General features: G+C 43.8%; 1 protein-coding gene across 2 annotated transcripts in view; it reads left to right on the forward strand.

Annotated features, from left to right (window-relative positions):
* LOC141013153 (protocadherin alpha-C2-like) overlaps window positions 1-21518 on the forward strand; it is a 38911-nt gene extending 17393 nt beyond the window's left edge. Inside the window, exons 1-5 of one of the 2 annotated variants that reach the window (XM_073486738.1) lie at window positions 1954-4198; window positions 4235-4572; window positions 8050-8114; window positions 11714-11799; window positions 21129-21518. In XM_073486738.1, coding sequence (XP_073342839.1) covers window positions 1954-4198; window positions 4235-4572; window positions 8050-8114; window positions 11714-11799; window positions 21129-21436 — 3042 coding nt within the window. In that variant the 3' untranslated portion in view covers window positions 21437-21518. Of the gene's footprint in view, window positions 1-1953; window positions 4199-4234; window positions 4573-8049; window positions 8115-11713; window positions 11800-21128 lie in introns of those variants that run through there. The other variant, XM_073486739.1, reaches the window with a different exon arrangement.
* Window positions 21519-21942: the final 424 nt, after the last annotated feature.

Genomic DNA, 21942 nt, shown 5'->3' on the forward strand with positions numbered 1-21942 from the left:
CTGTCATTGCCGTGGGCGGACCGGGCGTGGGTGAGAGTGGCAGCGCACCAGGAGAGGAAGAAAGATTATGTGGGCGGTGGACGCTCATGTTGGCCCAGTGGCCCGGGTGAAGCGAGAGGGCACGCGGTCTCGCGAGGCCACACGTCTTCACAGCATACAATTTGTTTAAAGAGAGGCATAGTTTTAATGTCGGCATACAAGTGGATGCATCATTGTTGTATTTATAATCTCGGTAACTTAGCAACACTGTTTTCTGGAGGCGCGTCTTTACTGCACAGAAACAATTGAATAGTGTCAAGATTTATGTCTATCTCTGTCGTGCTGACTGAAGCAGGGTTAAGGTCTCATCCAATTAATTTGAATCAAATTTAAATCTGAATGTAATTGAGGAACATGGTTCTGAGGCCGGAGTAATTAGAGGGCAGCCAGCTGCTACGATGCGCATGCGCTGTTCAGACCTTTCTGCAGGTTACAGCGTCAATACAGTCTTTGTTGGAAAAGTGGAATCTTATAATGTGTGTCTTGTCTTGCCACCTGAAACAGGTCTGGCAGCTGTAGGCTAATTTGTATATATTGATTTAATGTGTATTATATAGGGCACTGTGTATAAATATCCTTCCAAGATGTCGTTCTTACGTGATGTGGTTATTTTACTTATTAGTGCCTGCAGAACCATTAGAGGCCAGTGTTGTATTTTTGCCAGATGCAGAAAGAGGTCACATCTGGAGCATCTTGTCTGTGACCCGGTTAGCCTCGTCACCAGTGAACATGCCACATGATCATCACCGGCGTTGTGTTTTATGAGGGGACGAACCTGTGACGCGAAGGGCTCTGCAGCACCCACCACGTCCAATAGCGGTGTGAGCACAGAGCACTGTCAGCTGTCACTGTGGGGGAAAGGTGATAGGAAGGAGCAGAAAATGTGTGTTTGTGCTGACAAAAGTCCCCCGTGTCCCAGCGCTTTAACTCGTGAACAGACACAAGGTGAAACAGCCAGACTCACAGCACTGTTGGTGTGAGGCGCCCCCCCCCCCCCCCCCCCCCCCCCCATTCCCTACCCCCCAATTCACCTGTCACTTCCTTTTTCTTGTGACATAAACTCGAATATGTCCTAATAAAACCCCTTCATTACTGAGAGATGCTGCACTCAAACCAGTTCGCATGGAGGTTTTTTTTTTTTTTTTTTTTTTACAGTGGGTTTATTTATTAATTTATCAGCTCCCTTTTATTTCCAAAAAATATATACTCTCTCTGCATGTATCAGAAATCAGATTTTTCCGTTTGGCTAGAGGGCTCCTGGGTAATTGTGAGTTTCCATCAGCGGGGAAGTCTAAACGCCAGGCTGGTTCATAAATCAGATTCCCAGCGCACAATGAAAAGGGCGGTGGCGCTGAGAAAAAGAGGGAAAACGATTGTGTCGAATCGCATTTGCCCAAAATCAGCTGTGTGCAGATGACATTGCCCGCTCCGTGTGTGGCGTCCAGATGTGCAGATGGATAAAACGCCAGAGTTTTCGCCTTTTTGTGTTTTTATTCTTTTTATTAGATGACGCTCAATCATTTTATCGGAGGTGCTGAAATGCAGCCAGCACCGCTCGAGCGAGTGGCTCCCCCTCCCCTTTTGCCCACAGACACCATCACCACATCGCAGGGAGGGAGAGGGAGAGGGAGAGAAAGAGAGAGAGAGACCAATAGGCAGCATCAGTGAAAGTCAGCCTTGCTGGGAGGATAGAGAAATTTAATAACAGCACCCGTACAGACAAAGGAAAACATGGATGCACAGGGGAAAATTCCCTCTAAACACGCACCAGAGAGGATGCGGTGGTCGTCCTGCACATAGACGGAGTTATGCACGGACTATTCCCTCGTTTTTAATGAGGCGGGTGGGGACGCACAGCAAGCTGAAAAGGCGGAAAGATTTCTCAAACCCGTCTGCAAATTCTGCCTGCCTGCGATGGCTGTGACGGCGCGATGCTGTTACAGTCTAAAGGAGAATGTGCCTTTGTCCTTATATTTGGTTATTTTCGTACTCAGTGGCCTTACAAATGCACAAATCCGATACTCCATCCCCGAGGAGCTGGAGAACGGCGCACTGGTCGGTGACATTGTCCGAGATTTGGGTCTGGACCTGAGGAAACTTTCCACCCGCCGAATTCGGATCACGTCGGACAGCGGCCGGAGATATTTCACCATAAATCACAAAACTGGAAAACTGGTGGTGAGTGACCGCATTGACCGAGAGACAGTTTGTGAATTCAGTGGCACCTGTTCGCGCAACCTGGAGGTGGTTTTGGAGAATCCACTAGAGGTGCACAACGTGGAGGTGGAGATTTTGGACGTGAACGATAACGCGCCACAGTTCCCTCGAGATGAATATCAGCTCGAGGTGTCGGAGTCCGCTCTCACCGGGTCACGCTTCCACATCGAAGGAGCTCAGGATGCAGATGATGGCTCCAACTCTGTGAAGCAGTACCGCCTCAGCCCAAACGACCACCTAACCCTGGACTCTATTAAGCCCTTTGCCAATAATAAGCACATCGAGCTTATTCTCAAAAAGCCCTTTGACCGCGAGCAGATGCCATCTCATCAGCTCATCCTGACAGCGATGGATGGAGGCACCCCACAGAGAACTGGCACGGCCAAAATCAATGTACGTATCCTTGATGCCAATGACAACGTGCCTGCGTTTGACAGCTCCGTGTACAAAGTGAAACTGTCTGAAAACTCTCCAAAGGGCGCACTTGTCATCAAGTTAAATGCAACAGATCCTGATGAGGGCTCCAATGGGGACGTGTTTTACTCCTTCAGCAGTTACACGCCAGAAAGAGTCAGACAGATGTTTTCCATGGACACAGACACAGGGGAAATTCGTGTGAAAAACAATATAGACTATGAGGAGACAAACTCATATGAAATGTACATCCAGGCTATGGACAAGGGGCCGGCTCCTGTGGCAGTTCACTGTAAAGTAGTTGTAGAAGTTTTGGATGTCAATGACAACATTCCTGAGATTGTACTGTCTTCACTCTCCAGCCCTGTGCGAGAGGATGCCCGGGCTGACACGGTTGTAGCATTGATCAGCGTGAACGACCGAGACTCTGGACCAAATAAACAAGTCACCCTGGAGATCATGCCCAATTTGCCTTTCAGGATCAAGTCCTTCCGGAACCACTACACCATCGTCACATCCGCTTTCCTGGACCGGGAAACCATCTCGTCCTACAACGTCACTGTCAATGCTGTGGATGGAGGCACACCACCCCTGTCATCGCAAATGACCTTTAAGGTGGACGTTGCAGATGTGAATGATAACCCACCTCGTTTTGAGCAAACATCATATACCGTTTATATCACAGAGAACAATGCCCCCGGTGCAGCTTTGTGCGTTGTGAAGGCCACAGATGCTGATGCTGCAGAAAATGCTCGCATCACCTATACTGTTCTTAATGACAACAACCACGGTATCCCTGTAGCCAGCTACGTCAGCATCAAACCTAATACAGGTGAGGCCTATGCCCTGCGAGCCTTTGACTTTGAGAAGCTACGAGAGTTTCACTTTCAGGTTAAAGCCCAGGACAACGGTGTGCCTCCGCTCAGCCGTGTAGCCACAGTGTATGTTTACATTATGGATCAGAACGATCATGCGCCCAGGATCGTCTACCCACCGTCCAATGGGAGCCGCACCACAGAGACACTGATGAAAAATGCTGAAGCAGGTGTGTTGGTCAGCAAGGTGACGGCGTGGGATGGTGATGCAGGGCAGAATGCTTGGCTGCTCTACGCCCTGGAGCAGACCAACACAGACGTTGACCTGTTTAAGGTGCACGAGTACACAGGTGAGATCCGCACCACAAGACGTGTCATCGAGGACAACTCCACCTCCTTCGTTTTGACAGTGCGGGTGCGTGATAATGGTCTACCACCACTCTCCTCCACCACCACCATCCATGTGCACGTCTTGGAGCTGCCACCAAAGTTAGCCCCTGACCCCAAGCGCATCATCAGGCCCAACAGCCCCCTAATGTTTTCCAATGTCACCCTCTACCTCATTATTGCCCTGAGTGCCACAACCTTTGTGTTCCTCGTCACCGTCTTCGTGCTGGCCATTGTGCGTTGCCATGCCTACTGCACCCAGCCCGGCTCCTGCTCCCCATGTTGCGTGTCAAAGAAGAGTGTTCCAGAGGGGGGCACCCAAGCAGGTGGCGGCGGGGGTGGAGGAAGAGCTGCAGGTGGAGGAGGTGGTGGAGGAGGGGGAGGAGGAGGAGGAGGAGGAGGTGGTGGTGGTGGTGGAGGCGGAGGCGCAGGTGGAGGGCAACCAAACAACAATGTGGCCCTGCGCCGTGACCTCAAAGTGGAACCGCATTATATTGAAGTGCGGGGAAATGGGTCTTTGACCAAAACATACTGTTACAAGACATGCCTGACCGCCACATCAGGAAGTGACACTTTTATGTTCTACAACACGGGACGGCCACACAGTGGCACCTGGGGCTCGGGCTACGTCACCAGCCACAGTGGACAGAGCCAGTTATTTGTGCGGCGTCTGAGTATGCCAGACGCAACTGCCATTCAGGTGTGTGTCTGGTGTGATGTTTGTGTTTGTTATTTTAGATTTCCTCACAACAGTAAATGACACACAAAGCACAGGCCATAAAAGGAAAATTCTCAGAGAGTTATGGCTCAGCTTTTGCTTTAGGGCGGTGTTCTTGCAGTAGGATTGCAGTTGACATTTATGGCTCTGGAGCTGTTGAAGCCTTTCGTCTGTGAGGTTTAACAATACATTTTCTTGCTTCTATTTCAGATAGATTGTTTTGTGAGGCATATGAACATTTGATAAGTATAAGGGCACTCCCAGGATCTACTTGGTCATTAAAGATCTCTCAGACAAGTTTACATGATCTGTGTCTATCAGGATGAAAAAGGAGACACCACCATTTTGTTTGAGTAAATGCTTCTGTTATTACTTTTAGTGGTTGTTACATTACGTGCCATTTATCTTGAGGTCTGCATCTTAAGCTGGCATACTCAAGTGTGGGTAGCTTCTCTTGGTTGTGTGTTTACTTGAGTGGGCAGGTGGGCGCACTCTAGATAGTGTCTTTGTGTGTGTTCCTCGCTTGCTAAAGAGCATTTGTTTGGTGATTCAGAGTGCAAAATGTTAAAGTGCACCTGTCCTCCACAGTTCTGCAGAGATATGCATCAAAATAGTTTTAAAGAGCCATTTCTCACTCTTTCTCTGCTCCCTGTTACTTCTTCTTCTTGCTACAAAACCGTACATTTCAGTAGCTCTTTCACCTTTGACCCCACACAGCCAGTGCCATTTGTCCGCTATGGGCAGTGTGCCACAACATTCCAGTCCAGTAAGTCCAGAGGGCATTCAGTGGTCACTTCTATAGAGAGGGAGAGTCTAGGAAACAGTGCAGCCTTTGCCAGCTACTAGGGCCACAAGTCCCACTGCACCAAAATATCCTCTTCTGGTCACGTACCTCCTCTCTGGTACTGAGCGGTAAGCCAGAGTTTGGGAAATCGGTGAGGAAGGCAGGAGAGAGGCAGAGTTTCATTCAGATTGGAGCTTCATTTCATGGTTTCTTGGATTTGTTTTCCTCATGTAAAAACATGCACAGAGTTGTTTGCATAATTTCTGGTTGTAGTAGAAACAGTATTATTAGGATAAAACAAACACCATTTGTTTTCTACATTATAGTGTTTGCCTCTCCAGGTCTGTCTGCAGAAAAGCAGATGAGCATATAATGCAGAAAATGATAAAAGGATGAGAAGAGGAATAAAGAAATGTTTGAGATAATTGCTCCCTTAACACTTCACGTGTTCCTCATTAGATGCCAGTCATGTTTGTTCTTGCGGTGTAATTAACTGATGTGTTTCTCTGTGCTGTGCGTGGATTGGCTGGCTCTGCGCAGATGAGGCGGGGGATGAAAGGTGATTGGACACAGTGTTGATGGCGGAGGTGTGAGCTCTGTATCCATGCTAGGAGTGCTCACTCAGAGGGAGGGGGAATAATGAAGGAAAAGGCGAGAAAAGGGTTGAGTAGCCAAACCAAAAGCTTTCTTTATTCCCTGATTTACAATGTACAGCCAGGCAAGGAAATGAATACAGTTAAAACCCGTGGGATTTTCTATTCTATTTCCACTTAATTTGGTTTCTTCTTTTCCAATGATGAAACACAATGTATTGATTTCTCCTTCTCAGTACGAGTCAGATGTTTGTTTCTTCTTTTTGTCTATTTTTGTTTACATTTACCGTGTGGCGACTGGTAACTTTCTAGTTTTGCATACATGTCTTCCCTTGAGAGTATATCAGACTGCGGACATGTTTAGGTTCCAGATGCTTGCATCTAATGTGTGTATGTGCTAGTGTGTGTGTTTTCATTTACCCCCATAAACACCATACGGCCAAGCAGACCTCTCCCTTCGGCCACTGGCGTGCTGCAACAGGGCAAGCATTTAGCAAAGCCGTTTAATCCCATTTGTAGACAATCTGGTCTTATTTACAGTGCTTTTGTCTCATTCTCTTCCTGTGTAATTAATTCCACACTTGTATATTTTTCTTTGCATTATCAATCTAAACTATCGATCCAGCCACAGATTGCTTTATGAGGAGCGATTGTCTTCAAATATTCAAGTGCACCCTCAGTTTTCAGCATGTATAACTGTCTCCGATGCTGCAGTGCTGTGTGTCCCTGCACACATTCTGCTCTGTTTGATTGTCTCCAGGAGGAATACCAGGCTTCTCTCATTAAGACCAAATATTGGATTTCAAGGGTGATGAATGTCCACTGCAGACTCATAGAGGTCAATGCAGCTTCAGCAGCAAGTGAACATCTGTCATATTTGAAAGGAAATGGATTGCAAATGGGTCTCTTATGAACTGCATGGCCAAGCAGGGTGAATTGAGTGTTCTCAGTCAGATTGGGTTTGGCTCTTTCAGTGCTTTAGGTTGAGATGAGAGAAAATGCAATCTCTTCTCAGTTATGTTGTCAGGTTAACAGCCTATTTTGCTGCACTGTGAGCATTATTTTATAGTAGAATCTCAACCACATTTGGTGAGGCTTTATGATGTCGTATATTTGTGCTAATAGAATTTACTAGAAGCACACTGACATCTCATACTAGGATGCCAGTCGTGGTGTCTCTTTGTGTCCCTCTGTTCTGATGTGTCTGAGTCTAGCTGCACGGCCGAGGGGGTTAATTTGATATCTCCCCTCCCTCCCCCCTCCTTCCTCCACCTGTGACCTTCACAGGGGTGAGATGACGGAGGGCGGTGGGTGCAGGCTAAAATGTAGACCGGGCTCTGCACAGTTACCATGGTGAGATGTGTCAGACTGACTCAGGCAGACTGTGTGCCAGTGAAACTCAAGGTTTTGATCAGTGTAAAGAGGATATAACAGGGAGAAAGAACGCAACAGCACAGGAGAGGGGGTGGTGAATCTACAGAGGCAGAGTAGAGGAAGGGAGGGGCGAGTGGTGAGAAGGAAAATTACAGCAGAAGCCATGATGTAGCATCACTGAAAACATCTTGATACTTAAGTTATTTTATGATGCCTGATGTTCACATTTTGAATTTTTATAGAGACTAGAGATGAAGGGATGGAGTGCATTAGGTAGACCGCTGTAGATCTGAATCCAGTCTGTCTTCACCACATACAGCAGTGTATCCATGATAATGGAGCGTACCTTGACAAGCCTAGTCCAAGTGGACTAACCCTTGGATGTGCCAGGGTCAGTGGGCCGCTGGGGTGAAACCTTTCAAAGTCATTTCTTTTTAGTCAAACGACATGGATGGTAGTAGGGAGGGAGGGAGGAGGAGGCAAGGGTTTGGATTCGAGAGGAGGTGATGCACCTCCAAGCTTAAATTCATCACTCCCCTTTGGAGATCCAAGCTGTCACTGCTATGGTTGTGTGTGTGTGACTGAGTTTGTGTGTTTATGTGCGTGCGTGATGCACATGCACTAGCGATTCTCGCCATGACTTATTAATGAGACAGTATTGGCTTTCGCCTGTACTTAAGACTCAATTCCTCTCACTCTCTCTTGCAGCCCAAAGTGCCGAGTGCAGACTGGAGATATTCAGCCTCCCTGAGAGCAGGAGGTGTAATGCAGAGGTAAGCATCCCATTTTTTTCCTGCCACTTTGCAGTATCTCTTCACACCTCACCCAGCCAATTTCATTGTGTTTTGTTGAAAACCAAAAAACATGTACACCATTATTCCACCTGATGAGATTTTAGCAACTTTTAGCGCACCATTCTCTATTGTCTGATCTGAAACACCACCCACCCTTTGCTAAGACTGATTGTTACCTCTGACAGCTTTGAACAATATGTTTAGCTGCCTAATACAAGTGTACAGTTGATTATGGGAGTGGTGCAACATATCCTCATATAGTTTACAGAAATGGCTTCAGTATGCCCTTGAAACTTTACTTTCAATATGTAAAATAGGCTTATATGAACATGAAGTGACTGAATTAATGCAAAGTCATTCTCCTGTCAGTTCAAAGGGAGAGGCCTTGTCATTCTGTAGTGATAACATATGAAGATAATAGCTTCATACTGAGAGGTCATTCTCTATTATTATTAGTCGTGTCAGTTTGAAGCAAACATACAGATAATATCTAACTTTCCTTTGCATATTAGGTAGAGTAATTTAGGTACATTTAGATAAAATAAACAAAGTAGTCATCTGTTTTAAAGATGAGGACCCTTATTATCTTGCATATCTGACAACACCTGTTCGGTTCTTTCTAAATTGTTTATTGCTGGAGAACCAGTTGATGCATAGATTTTGATGTCATTAATAAGCTTAGTTTGTTACCCAGAGGCAGGCTGTTGCCTTAATGTAATTTTAATGACTTAATAGAGGATATGTAGTCAGATGATAATGTACCTTTGAAAAGACGTCTTGGTGTTGGTGTTGATGTTGAGCTGACATTGAGGTCTACCACACAGTCTAATCCACTCTTGACATTTCACTAAATCCTTTTCAGTTTGTTGAAATGGAATAAATAACATCAAAATGAAAAGGGTACAGTGTCCCTTTTACAAGGCCACCAGGTAAATGTCTTGAAAGCCCTACCCATCTTTGTATTTGAAAGCAGGGTGAGGAATTTAGGTTCATCCATCGGCCTGTTCCAGTAAAGATGTTTGAGATCATCTTTACTGCCAGCTGTTGCTCAGCTGTGATTCGTGCTGGGGGGAGAAAAGGGAATGACTTTGCATCAGTCATTTCCAAAAAAACTGAATAATTAGCATTTTGTTTTGCTCATTTACATTTCCCAGTGCACATTATTTCTATTAAATATACAGTTAATGTAAATTGAGAAATTTGATTAAAACATCTCATTTTAACAAGCAGAAATTATTTATTTTATAATGATATAAAGACATAGAGATAGAGAGGAGAAAATATCCCTCTTTATATTTCTATAGACAGATGGAGAACTGACAGGAGGGAAGGGTAAGCAGAGAGGGGGTCAGTGGTGGATGAAGGGCAGGTAGTCAGGTGGAAAGATGGCCTATCAGGGACGTGAGGATTGCTGCATGACCACACCAGTGATGACATTACCCATAAGACACCAGACTGTTACCTGCTGTGAGATCAGATGGACCCGACTAAATCAAGGGTCATGATAGTGAGATTGCGCCATAATTATAAAGTCACAGGCTTAATGAGCTACAGCTACCTATCTACCTATCATCGGTCATATCTATGTAATCTATCCACTTCTTATGGATAGATATATTTGAGACACTGGCCTTAAACAGAAAACAGCTGACTTTCCAATCACTATGTTAGAGAAAATAAGGGGGATTTCTTGGTAACCCATAATACAAAATATGTACACACAGAGAAACTTTAGTGCTACTGTCCAGGCTTCAACCATAATGCAGTGCCTGGTATCTTCGTCTTTGAGTCGAGTAATGCAGTTGAGTTTAGATGAACACTATATGTGTAAATACTGTGTATATGTATTCATGTGTGACACACTGATGTCCATGTCAGATTAATAACTGTGCACCATCTGAGTGTCATTAATGATACACTGATTCCCTCATAATTACAGCTGGGATTAATGAGTGTTAATGTGCCTGTGTAGAACCAGTCTAACATATTAAATCTGTCTCGTGACTCACTCTGATGTGTTTTAAGTTGACTGTCCCCCCATGTGCCATTAGCAAGCCCCGCTGAATGTTCATCTGTAATCACAGCTTGTATAAGAGATTTTTGATATCACACCCAGACACCATGTAATGCACTGACCTATTTAATTTTGTTTAATATCTGGTGGAATTTGCAGCATTTTCTCCTAATTGTGTTTGTAGGAGGCTGTGTTGTGATCACAGTAGTTCTAAATATTTCCAGTTTACAGACAGTAGGAGAAGATGACGAGGAATGAAAAAGGAGGAGTGGCATTAGCTGAAAAGTATATCATCACTCCAGTTTTTGTCATTATATCTTATCACTGCGACTCGATGATGCTGTTGCTTAGCAGCACTTAAGATGGCCTCCATCTCCAAATCACTTCTGGGCTCTTCACAGAACCACCAGGGATACAGAGGGATCTAAATTTAACAGTTTTTTTTAACCATCTTTAGCATTATTAAACTACAGATATGATCACTTTATACAACATTCTCTGTTAATTCTTCTTATTTTTAAGGAGTAAAATAATTATTGATGCCTCAGAATATACAGATTACCAAGAAAAGAGACCAGCTCACACTGGGTTTTTACTTTAAGGGACCTAGTTTGACACAGGTAGATTACAATTAAACAGCACCAGGTAGAGTTTGAGAGTCAGGGTGGTGGTTTTTAGAATGAAAATCTAGTTTGGTTGATGTGTTCCTGTATCTTGAATGTCCCTAGATACAAAATAAATTCTAGATTTGGAGAGTCTTTACTCTGCTGTTAACACACGGCAGCGTGAAGTTAATTATTACATGAGTGGTGCTGGCTAATCATGGAAAAATAATTTCATAATACTATCTGTTACTCTTTTCATGGCTTGGATAATGGCTCATGGCTAGACTGCGACAGTATGTTTGTGTAATTTGGGTGAACTGACCTTTTTAAAAGCAGTTTAGCCCTCCTTGCTTGGATCATATCATAAAGCAGTGGACCTTTTGTAAAGAATTACAGGTCTCACCTGCATCTTGATGACTAAAATGGTTACAAAGCTAGAAAATATAATCCTTCCCTTTTTATGTAAGTGAGAGGCACTGAGGGAGAACTGTGTTTTTTAGCAGCATTTCTGTTGCTGCTCAGCACTTCAGAGAGTGTGGCATTTTTCAGTAGAGGAGAGGGTGCTGGAATCCCACCGAGCGAGTGTGAAAATGTAAGAACGGCCATCTGTAATCCATAATCCAGAGAACGTCAGGAAAATGTAGGGTGAATACTTTAATCCTAATCTGAATGTTGCATTTCTGGGATTGTGTCTGCTATTCCCCCAACTCATAACCTCACACACAGTACCAAGGTTTGAATTTACAATATTGTGTATTATAGGAAACATATGGAGAGAATCAGATGTGTGGGAGCTTATGTTTCAGTCACGTGAAACAATAATAGTATTTAATCATGTGTATGGAATCATGTGCATGTTCTGTCATGCAGTTTATTATGACATGGCTTTGTGTATACTGTATGTAAGAATATGTTTCCAGTGTGTTATATGTGCATGCTTGTTTTTTTGTGTGTTCCAGCTCAGTGCACATGGAAGAGTCCTCGGTAATGCAGGGAGCCCAAGGGGTCCTGGTCCAGAACTGGCCCACTGCATCCAGCGCCGCTGGTAAGAATCTGTCATGCTACTTTCACCTCAGCCAATCACATCTAACTTACAGTAAGCAGTGGGTTAGGTGCAGTAAAAAAAGAAACATAAACAAAGAGGTCTGCTTGGCACAAATGGACCTCGTCTCATCCTTAAGGTCCAAAATAGTGATAGCCATCTACAATTTAGTTAATTGGATCTCTGTCCAACACAGTCCATGACACAGATTCAGACAATACCAGCTCAAACTATACCAACAACTGTACATTCCTAAAGAGCTTATCAAACCACAAGAGAGTCATAAAATGAGGACAACGGAGATATCTGCTACGAGATCGCCCCAACCCACTCCTAACCCTTCGCGCTGCTGCAGTGAGAGGAAATGACACATGCAACGTAGGCGTAGATGGATATCTCTGCTCTCTGCGCCAGGAAGGGAGACAATACAGAGAAAAAGAGGGAGAGAGCGAGCAGATAGTTGTTTGGATTATCAGCTAGATGTTTACAGAGGCATAAGCCACTGAGCCACAGAGGACAAACATTCGAGAACACATTAGAGAAGAATAATAAAACACAATTACATTACCTCTTCACTTAATGTGGATCTCTCTCATTCTGTAGCTCTTTTATACACACTCATAAAAGAGCAAGATCAGGGGTGGGGGAATTAATCGAGTCTTAGACGCATAGCGACTCTCTTTTGAAAAATTAGGTCTTGATGCAATAAAGTTAAAGATCTGAAATTTAAAACCAAAATTCTCAAAATTCTGTTTACAGCAATTGATTACAACAATTCTGTTACAGGCGATCAATTCTAAATTGATCAAATATTCATTGCTATTATTTATGGATCATTACAAATATGCTTTGTTCCAAAGTATATATAAATTAAAAATTTGATGCATAAGGAGCCATCAACATTCTTTGATAATCGATTTATAATTTCATCCTAGCCCTTTGAATCGGAATCGAATCGCAAGGTTCCCACCCCAGGATGATGTGGGCAACAATAGAAATGTTCCATATTTTATTATACATTTGTAAGCTTTCAATAATTTTACATCATATGTAGACATTTGAATTGGTGTATCTGCGCATTGTAGAGCTAGGTTTTCATGTTGCTCCCTGTCAGAAACTATCTTTTGACAAAGGAATTTCAGTTGCAAAACAGTCTTGGCAGCACTTTTGTTTTCGAAGCAGTTGCAGGCATTCAGTGAAAAAGGCAGCCTATTTTCAGAGGCCAAAAAGACAAAATATTTCTGGCCATTTGGCTCTCATCAAGGGTGGACAAGACCTCACAGAAGGCTCAAACAAGAGCTTATAAGAAAACAGTGCCATTAATTACACAGTGTTAAGAACAGGAACACTGGAGCATAACAAATCTAAACGACAGCACACTCAATGTTGGATGACATTTCATGGACATTGTAATGTGAATGTCATTGCATATGATGCCATATTCCCTGCCCCTAACCAAGACTTATGACCAAACATGCTCTTCATACGCAGTGTCAGCTGCCTGTGTGCTTTGAGGAGAATTATTTGTCAACTTACGACTTTTCTCTTGTGACAAGTGGGGTCAAAAAGAATTAGGACTCAAATGGAGAAAAGAGTGGCCTGGCATAGAAAAAAATGGCGGAGACAGGTGAGATAACTCGACAGAAGTATCCACAACGAGAGGACTGGAGCAAGGACGGGACAGTGCAATTAAGTTTAGATAAAGAGGCGATTTGTTGTAATTAAGGATGTAGAAATGGTTTGGCCCGCTGTCTTTTATAGACAGGAGGCGGTGGGCTGGGCAGGCAGACAAACTACCCACACACCAACTACTGTCGCTTCCTATCCACACACCCAGCCGCCTCCGCTCTGCCATCGATTTCTTGCCTTGGCTGAGGACTTACAGCCTGCAGGCACTTCAAAACATGATAGATAGAGAGATAGAAAGATCAACAGAGAGAGAGAGAGACGACAGAGAAGAAAACAGGCAGTTGTGACGTCCTCAGGGCGGGTCAGCGGTAACGAGATCAGCTGGCAAGATTTTAAGGTGGTCTAATTAAGCCGTGGCAGTTCGAGAACAACACATTGCGTTCACACTAACCTTGCCGTGCCTGAAGGCTTACTGTCCCTTCCTTATTCATTGTTAGTAAGGTTAAGAATGGAAATATTAGCTGAGGGCTGTATTAGCTTCAGGTCACATTTTAGGGTTGGATTAGAGATAATTCTGGGTTAAGGTCAGATAATATGAAAAGAGAATATGAAAAGAGTTTATCACTCGAGCTCCCTGACTGGAGGACAAGATTGGGAAAGATTTATGTTCTGACTTTCAAGTTGTGTTTATCATGTCTCCGAAATGAGAGAAGTGAAGATATTGATTCAGTGTGGCCTGTCACATCCCTATGAGTCATAGTCAGAGCTATTTATATCTAAATCGTCTTGTTTGCTAGACAGGCTGTGGTCCTTAGGTGGGGTGCAGGAGTATGGGAGTTTGGATTGTCGAGGGGATTGTTTAAGTCGGGTTGTCGTCCCTACAGGGTGCTGTTTTGCCTAGCAGTCTATTTTTCGCTTCGATGTGAGACACAGAGGTACTGCTGACAACGCCCCTGTTTTCTGCCTCTCTGATTTCGAGCGTGTGGATTTGTGTGTTTGTATCAGTTTGTGTGGCGTTGCATCTTGTTGTGTGTCTCCATGTGTACGTGCCTGTGTGTGTGCTTGGCTGTGTTTGTGAGTGTGTTGTGGCTGCCTGCTTTGTGTGCCGCTCCCGCTGTGACAGATGGAGCGCAGCCCACGCCCAGATTAACAGACCCACATTAATAAAATCAGGGTTCTGCTCGCTGTGTAACTCTCACTCCCTATCTGTTCCTCACTCCTTCTATGTCTTTCTCCTCTGTTTAACCACAGGCAGATAGGCATTCAGAGAGAATTGTGCAGAATTGCAGCTGTCCCCTGGAGAGATGGGCAGGGAGGAGAGACGGGAACGAGGGACTGAAAAGAAAGAAGGGAACGAGCAGTAAAGGATGAGGTGGATGGGAAGATAGAGAAGCAGTGGACATAAACTGTTTGGGAAGGAGTGACAATGGGTAAATCAGAGTGATTGAGTATGGCAAAGGAAGGAGAGGAGGCTGTGTGAGGCTGCTGTTGCTAGGGGAGAGTGGTTAGACTAGACGGAGAGAGAGGGAGAGGGAGGCAGAGCGAGCTTGCAGCATTATTCTCCATCAGCACAAGCACTGTCACCACGACTCCTACCAATGTCCTACTGCCTCACTGGAGGATGTAGTTTCCACGGCAACCATTCATGGCCCCTAATATTGGCAGGAGAGAGAGGAAGGGAGGGGAAGGGGGAGCTGTTATATAGTGGGGAGTGCAAACATATGGTGTGGGACAAAAGGTGCTGAAGTGAAAGAGGGGGGGTAGGGTGGAAAGAAAAAGTAGCATCAGGAGGTGAAGGACAAGACTAAGGGAGGTGCTGACTGAAATCCAAGTATGTGAGCAGGAGTGACGGAGTTAAAGGAGGGAGGGATGTGTTTAGAAAGTGAGAGTTGGAGGTAAGAGGTGTAAAGTGAAGGAGAGAGCAGGGGAGTGAGTAACAGGAGGAGAGTGACCTACATTCAGTGGGGCGGTGGTGTACTGCAGAGGTTGATGCAGGTTGGCTGTTTTCTGTATCACCCTAGATTGCTTGTACACACACTGAAACGTATTCACAGAGGAACACAGAAAGACAGATATGATTAGAGTTAGCAGTAATCAACTGCAGTGGGCACCTGTCAAGGCAAAAATAGACCCGAGGGTGGAGGCAGAGGGCCAAGTGAGAGAGGGGAGAGTGCAGTGAGATGGAGAAAAAGGTGGACAGGAGGAGACTCTACTGGGGATTTATCCGTCATTTTGCTCCTGCAGTGCCTCAGGGCTTGACCAAATGATTTGCTATTTTAGCATCTAGGACCACGATTTCCATCTATTTACATTTCATTTCATTTACAGTCTCATTAGCAAGAATGTGTGAGTTTCTGTAAGTGATGTTGATGAGTTGTGGATGAAAAGAGGCAAAGAGGTAGGTAAAGATGAGATAAACACAGGCAGTTAGTTCAATTCAAGGCTGCGTATCATGCTTCAGAGCTGTAGTCTTTTAGTGAGGGTGTATTTGATAGGAAAAGATTGTTGGCAAAGTCGAAAAGTCTGGAAGCTGCCAGAGACTTTTCACTGTTTCTGGATCCCTCCGCCCCATCTGCCTCCTGTTCTCGACTTCAGTTATTTGCCTTCCTTTATTGTCACTCATTTTTGTTCCCATCCTGTGCTCTCTGAGTCTTTAGATATCTTGCCAGCTCTCTCCCTCTCTCTTCTCTCTGGAGAATAAATCAATTTCTACTTTTCCATTTATTATTTTAGCACCTACACGTACTAACATATACACACACAGACACAGGGATAGAAACTGAGACTCCCACACGTACACCTACATTCAGTGTTATTTTTATTGCGTTAAGTCCTGTCACTTGGGATTGCTTGTGTCCACCATCTGCCATATGATCCAGCTGGGAGCAGACAGCAAGGTGTTCAGCCTGGCATGAAACCCAAACAGGCACACACACACACACACACACACACACACACACACACAAAATGTGTATATGCAGAGTCGTAAAAACCAGCAACCAGACATCATTACTGTATCAGTACCACAAAACAACTGTTTTATTTCTTTATTTTATTTCCTGTTAGCAGATTCGAGAAAATATGGTAATTTGTGCAGGGCAGGCACAGAAACGTCTTCCTCCATCACTGCACACAGACCCATGAATAGGAATCGGGCTTAGAACAGACAGCAACATCACATTTTGTTTCTATCAAAATGAGCACACGCTGCAGACACAGGTGCTATCCTGAAGATGGGTGTGGTCCCATCTGACTGTCGTAACGATCACAGATTTCTCCACCACTGCAGTGTGAGCGAAAACACAGAATCGCACCTTCAGGATCATTTAATCTTTTTCTTTCTCTCCCTCCCACCCTCCGTTTTTGTTGGTGAGCATCGTGTTTCATATCTGCATCCTTGCACTTCCTGGCCCCTCTCCTCATTCCTCATTCCTCCTCCTCCTCCTCTTCCTCCTCAGCTCGTTATGTAACGCTGCACCGCGCTCCACTGCGCTTCTGCCCAACTGGCCGATGCTAGGGCGAGACAAGGGTATGAATAAAGTAGACGTGGCAAAATGGAACTTGGGTGATTTAAGTGGCTGTGAAAACCTTGGGCGGCACAGGGGAGCGAGGGGACAATCACACGCAGAGACGCCGGATTGAAGACTCAGACTCAGGGGAGGAGATGTGCAGAAAATCACAGTCTGGGATGCAAAATTATTGATTATATTCACTTGTGACACTCATTTCAAATACAAAACTGTGCAAGTTAGATACATGGAGAGAATAAGAGAGTTTGGGGCAACAATCATCACGATGAAACAAATAAACCACCCTCGTCTCTAATGTGCCTGGAAGCTATCATTGACGGACAAGCTGCTTAATACCCAATCACATTAAAGTTACCATAAACACTGATAGGCGTGATTAGGACTCTTGTCAATAACTGGGAGGGACGGGTGTTAGCTGGCTGAGTTTTCACGCAAGATTAGATGAAAGGTCAGGGGAAATGAGCGATAGAGAGAAAGAGGGAGGGTTGTGAGGAAAGGGGGGGGCTGTGTGAGAGGAACAGAGAGGAGAGAAGAGAGGAAGTTTTGCTCTGCAACAGCCATCGACAAATCAGATTGGAGCGATGGCCGTGTGAGGATCAGTGCTGGGCGAGGTTAGGGTTATCACGAAGGAAGAGATGCAGTGAAATAGTGAGTAAGAGGTTAAATACAGAGGGAACAGATGTGTAGCTGGCATCACAGGTCAAAGCCCATATCGTCAGTGTTGTCTGTAACATCCAAACTGCATATGTTGTTGGAAATGTTCTTACAAAGTACAAAACAAACCCCCTCAAAGCAAGAACGAGAGCAAGATTACGATATGACCTTTTCTGTTGCACCAGAGTTAAATACAGCCAGACTACAGCGTGTCCCATGATTTCTCTTATTTTTAAAACGCAGCAGCAGACATTGACCCTTTCAAGAGAGTTAACTAGACCCGTCTTACCCTTTTCCATCTGTCTGCTCTCAGCATGACTCATCGCTCTCCAGGGTGTTGTTTTGTTTGTGGATGTAAGTTTGCATTGGGGGCACTGGTGCCTCATCAAGTTCCCACATCGAATTAGACAAGCAATTTCTCAGAGGCAAGACAGAGGACACTTTAGAGCAAAGCCTCACCAGCACTGGAGTATTCTGCATTTTTCATTTAGTATTATTGTGCTCCTTTTCTTCTGTTTCTGCCTTCTTACTGAGATTGTAGAATCAGGGTCATGTTTCTGCTTGGGGAGTCAGATGAGGACTTTTCAACTGGGGGAAGACTCTGGTCTTGTAAATGAAAGTGACTCTAGCTGTCTCTGTGTCTGCATGCGAAGGAAGCAGTGACTGGATTTAGCCTGTCCCGTCCTGATCTTCTCAGTCTCTTTGTCAAATCCGGTCTTCTCTCTGCGGCTCTTGCAGCTGTGTTGTCGCAGTTGGTGAAAGTATAAGAGCTTTTTGGGGAATAGTGATGTGAAACAATTGAAATGCATGACCCACTTAATTTTTATTCGGTGGTCCCAGGCTGATTTATCTTTTTTAGATAAATCTGAGGGAATTAAGCATGATATTGCAGTGACAGTTCAGACTCAATCTGCCTCAGTTTCTCAGTTAATCAGTTAAAAGCTTGATGTATAAAATATAAGAAAAGAGTGAAAAGTGAAAAGTGCTCATCAAGATATTAGTCCAAAACCCAAAGCTTTTCAATTTACAGTGTTGGTTAGTCAACAACTAAATGAATCTACGTATCATCTAATCTCTTATTCAGATTAGAATCAGTTTGTTTAAGATAAATAAAAAATAAATTCAACTAAATGCCATTTTCTGCATCAACTTGGACAATTTCCCTGCAGTAGGAGGAGCTTTACAGCAGTACAATGCGTGCCTCTATGACTGATTAGGATTGAATGCCAAGCAGAATATGTCATGTTTGCAACGGATGTACTCCATGAACCCTTGACTGTGAGGAGATCTGACCAGGAGATTGTGATTGAAAATGGTAGAATATGGAAGGGAAAATGAGTAAGAAGAGAAAATATGAGTTAGAATCAGGGATAGAAAAATAGAGAGGTTTGGAGTACATTATTTTCGAAACTCTATCCGACAAATTAAAGTGTATTGATTCTAGTGGCAAACGCATTAACTCCATATGAGACTCGTGTCAAGACTCACTATCTCTGCTATCACCCAGGTCATCATAATTGTAAAAAAAATCCAGCTTACACCTGACAATACCTTTATATATTAGTCAGAGTGACATATGCATCCTCTTTGTCCAACTATATTTCGGATGACAGTTCATTTTGTATAAGAGATGCAGCAAGTAGCAAGCTTAAACCGAACATAGACTGTGTATTTTGAGGCTGGCCGGGTAAGATAAGATTGGAAGCTGGTATTCTCTGCCCTGGGTACTGCATGAGGTCAGGCTTCTTCTTCCAGACAGTGTTCCTTCTGGTTGGATGGAGCCCGGCTCAGTTAATCTCCCCCTTTGGAAAGAACTCAGAAAAGAAGTGAGGGAAATAAAAGAAATATGTGAGGCAAGTGTGGCAAGTAGGTCGTCGCTGTGAGGGAAGAACCAAAGTGACTGCGGTCTTTTGCTGCTTGTCTGTGCGTAGTTTTGTTATGTCCTGCACATAGACGTTAATGAAAGGACACAAACACCTACACAATGAAGTCAGGGTGTGTTACACCTGCCAGTTGCTAAATAATGACGCGTTTGCTTTGTGCCCAGTTTTCAGACCAGTTTATCACTTATGTACATGTGACTTCAGACAAGATAAGATATTTCTTTCTACTGGCAGATCCGTAAATTTAACTCCTTGAACACTACAATTTATCTGATGAAAGTAAAATGCTGCTTTTCTTGTTAGATAGTTCACTTAAATTCCACTTAAATACCACGGCTCTACTTTATCACCTTTATAAGCTGTTAACGTAATGATGAAGTGTTTAATGTTTCATCAAACGGTGCCATGGATGTTAGCTTTGGCCAGTAGGGAGCCTTTGATTCATTGCCCACTGAGCAGACTCTCCCATTAAGTTCCACCACCTCCCATCTTTTATAGCATGTCCTGGCTCCTCCTCGTGGAATGCAGCTCATTATTGACCGATTTAGATTTTTTTTTTTTTTTACAGTGGTTGCTGAGGATATCGGTGAACTCTGCTTCTAGTCAAAGTGCTGGCACAGTAGGCCTGAATTATGTATATAAATGCTCAGGGCAGTGTGCCTTTTGTTTAATGTGCAGCAGCTAATTTTACGGTCAGCCACTGAGATTGCCTCCCACAAGCATGCTCTGTGAGCTCAAAAGGTGGGGGATTTGTCTGGATAAATCGAAATACACTGATACTAAATAGAGATACTTGTTAATTTCATAACAACAGGCTGTCGTTAATCTCTGATTAAAAGAATATACAGTTATATATTTCTAATTAAATTAAATGTCAATTACAAATACAGATCATGAATAATTTGTATTCATATATAGAAAGGTTTGTGTAGCTAATGCAGCAGGAGTCATTAAATTTACATCTAATAAAATCAAAAAGAGAGATGGAAGCACATTAAATGATGCAGTGCAGTACCATCTTCGCTCAACTTTAAATTAAGCAAACCTGTATTTTATTATCATCCAGGCTACATTATTTTTTATAAAGGAATAACAGGTTTTTAGAAATAATATAATCATATAAAACAGGTTTTGCACTCGTGAGACTTTCCACTTTATGCCTGCTCATATTTGCACCTGCTCTTCAGAGGCAAATACATTGCCACATAAAACTGACCCGTAAATTGGGGGAACATCTGTAAATGCAGCAGGATGTGTTCTGTCAAAATCTCTCATGACATCTCTTGTTATTTGATCAATCTTCCCTTAAATTGGCATGCATGAAGGACAGACACAATCTGTACCTCATTTGCAAGCAAATTGTACTCCAAAGCTGGTGCGCTTCATAAACAGCATTCATAACATCCATTTGGTTGCAGAATACATCACAGATGAGATGCAACAGGCTCAGTAACTCTCACTCAGCGTGTCTGAAGAATTCTGCTTTTTACATTACAATTCAGAGTGTGTGGAATATAATGAAAAATTCCATGTTGTCTTTGAGTAAGAAGAACAATATTTGTTCATTTTAATAACCACTAAAGCCAAATAGATAGCAAATAATAACCCATCATCCATCTCTCTATGTTTCTTCCAGATGCTGAAGGCGGAGAGGTGTCCCCCCCAATGGGTGCTGGCGTAGACAGCAACAGCTGGCACTTTCGCTATGGCCCCGGCGGTCCTGGTGCACCCCCACAACACCTGAAACCAGGCGAGGTTCCCCCAGAAGCCTTCATCATCCCCGGCTCCCCTGCCATAATATCCATCAGACAGAACCAGGGAGGAGAGGACGACAAGAGCGATTTCATCACCTTTGGGAAGAAAGAGGAGGCCAAGAAGAAGAAAAAGAAGAAGAAGGAGAAGAAAGACAAGAAGGATAAGGGCAAGGATGATGGAGATGAGTAGAGGAGCAGAAAGAGAAAATAGCAAAGAAGAAAAGGGCGTTGTTAAAACAGAGGTACCAACCAAAGTCCACTGGGCAAAAAGAAAATGTGAAAACTATTATAGATTTTCCAATTTATTACCTATTTACACTGCTAACATTTTAAAGCTCTTTCTGTTGTCAACCTGGCCTTACCAAGATTTATTTTATCTTCAGTCCCTCACTGAGGTAAATTATTGATCTTGCCTTGATAAACAATAAAATGATTGATTTTGCTCCACGCCCCTATGTGCCTATACACACCCCGAGTCAACTCATGTCAGTCATCTTTACCCAAAAGGAAGGACCACTCCTTGCCCTTGTCTTGAATTGTTTCTCCTTTAACCCACTGGGCACGTTGGCACCTCTGTCTTACCCCCTCCCCAACTATGATGTGTAAACCATTCTCTCTGAGAGAAGACAAATACTTTGTACAAGAACAACAAAAAGCTCTGTGCCAGCCAAGGAAAAGAAGAAAGACAACGCAGAT

The sequence above is a fragment of the Pagrus major genome, chromosome 18 (assembly GCF_040436345.1).
Source record: "Pagrus major chromosome 18, Pma_NU_1.0".
Taxonomy (NCBI): domain Eukaryota; kingdom Metazoa; phylum Chordata; class Actinopteri; order Spariformes; family Sparidae; genus Pagrus; species Pagrus major.